This window comes from Propithecus coquereli, unplaced genomic scaffold (assembly GCF_000956105.1).
Source record: "Propithecus coquereli isolate 6110/MARCELLA unplaced genomic scaffold, Pcoq_1.0 Scaffold291, whole genome shotgun sequence".
NCBI classification, from domain to species: domain Eukaryota; kingdom Metazoa; phylum Chordata; class Mammalia; order Primates; family Indriidae; genus Propithecus; species Propithecus coquereli.
In genome coordinates this window covers 671,090-672,336 of record NW_012148519.1, presented here as the reverse complement: position 1 = coordinate 672,336, position 1,247 = coordinate 671,090, and the positions used below count along the sequence as shown (strand labels likewise).

The 1,247-nt window shown below is 38.7% G+C and overlaps 1 protein-coding gene across 1 annotated transcript in view; it reads right to left on the bottom strand.

The window, feature by feature from the left end:
- The window catches only part of AP2B1 (adaptor-related protein complex 2, beta 1 subunit), a 163,949-nt gene that overhangs the window by 111,735 nt on the left and 50,967 nt on the right, over positions 1–1,247 (bottom strand). Inside the window, exon 10 of the mRNA XM_012648629.1 lies at positions 132–230. Coding sequence (XP_012504083.1) covers positions 132–230 — 99 coding nt within the window. The remainder of the gene's footprint in view (positions 1–131; positions 231–1,247) is intronic.

Sequence of the window (1,247 nt, the reverse complement as noted above, 5' to 3'; positions counted from 1 at the left end):
GTGAACATGTTAGGTATTGTTTTAATATTTTAACAGGATCTAAAGGCTATAACTCTTTCAGTTAAACTCCCTCCCCTCCTAAAAAAAAAAAAAAAGATAAACCAACCTCTTACTTTTTCCAGATTTCTTACCTGTGTTGCCAAACTCAACACCTGCTGGACCAGCTCCTGTGTTTCTGATGGTTTCTTGAGAAACAGTTTCACTATGGCAGTAAGCAGAGTGAGCTGCACCTAAACAAATATAATTTGATAAAGTGAAAGAATGGCATTGGCATTACTGCCATCATCTCCAAAGTGGTGTTTCCCCAACTATGAATTATTACGGGGCTTTTCTGATGTTGGTTACAAGACAAAAGGTTAAAACTCAGCCAACATCAACAATAGCAGTCAAAAGCATTCATCTGAAATACAAAGTTATTCAACTGAAAGCTCACTAGCCTCCTATCCTCAAAATGCATTTTTGGCACCAAAAATTGATTGTTTCTGGGACAGATAATTATCTGTATTTCTTAAGGTACGTACTAACATACAGATGGTGATAAAACCGGTTCCTGACCAAGTCTTTTATTACTTACTTCTTCTTTTATTACTTACTTCTACAAAAAGAATTTTGGGGGAATTATCAAATCATCTGTCATACTGGGGCAAGAATCAAGACAGTAGAAATATGTCAGATCACAGTCAATTAAGAGTAGGCTGCTAAACCGCAAAGCTACTGGCTTGTACATATTCCTTGTATTAGGTCTAGTAAAATTACTATGGGGGATTATATACATGAACTTCTATTTGCCATGAGGACAAACACCAGGGGAAAAGGGCTTAATAATTTATCTGCTTCTCTGGGCCTACGGCTTTAATTTTGGATAGAAGATGGGAAGGAGTCTAGTCATCAACAGAAAATCTCTTCAAACCTCACCACAGCCTCAGGTGAAAATCTCTGCTGTCATGAGCCCCAGCCACTAACTACTAACAAAAATGTGTAATCATCCTTAGGTGACAGAAAATGAAAAGTGGTAACTACTGCTCTAAGCCAGTGGTTGCCAAAGTGTGGCTCTGGACCAGCAGCAGCACTCTGAACCTTTTAAAAAATGCATATAGTTAAGCCCATCTCAGACCTACTTAGTCAGATAAAGGGTGAGGTCCAGCAACCTGTGCTTTAATGAGCCCTCCAGGTGTTTCTAGTGCTCATTAAAGTTTGTGAACCACTGGTCTAAGTTACACAGGTTTGACACAGTAGAAATCAGGACA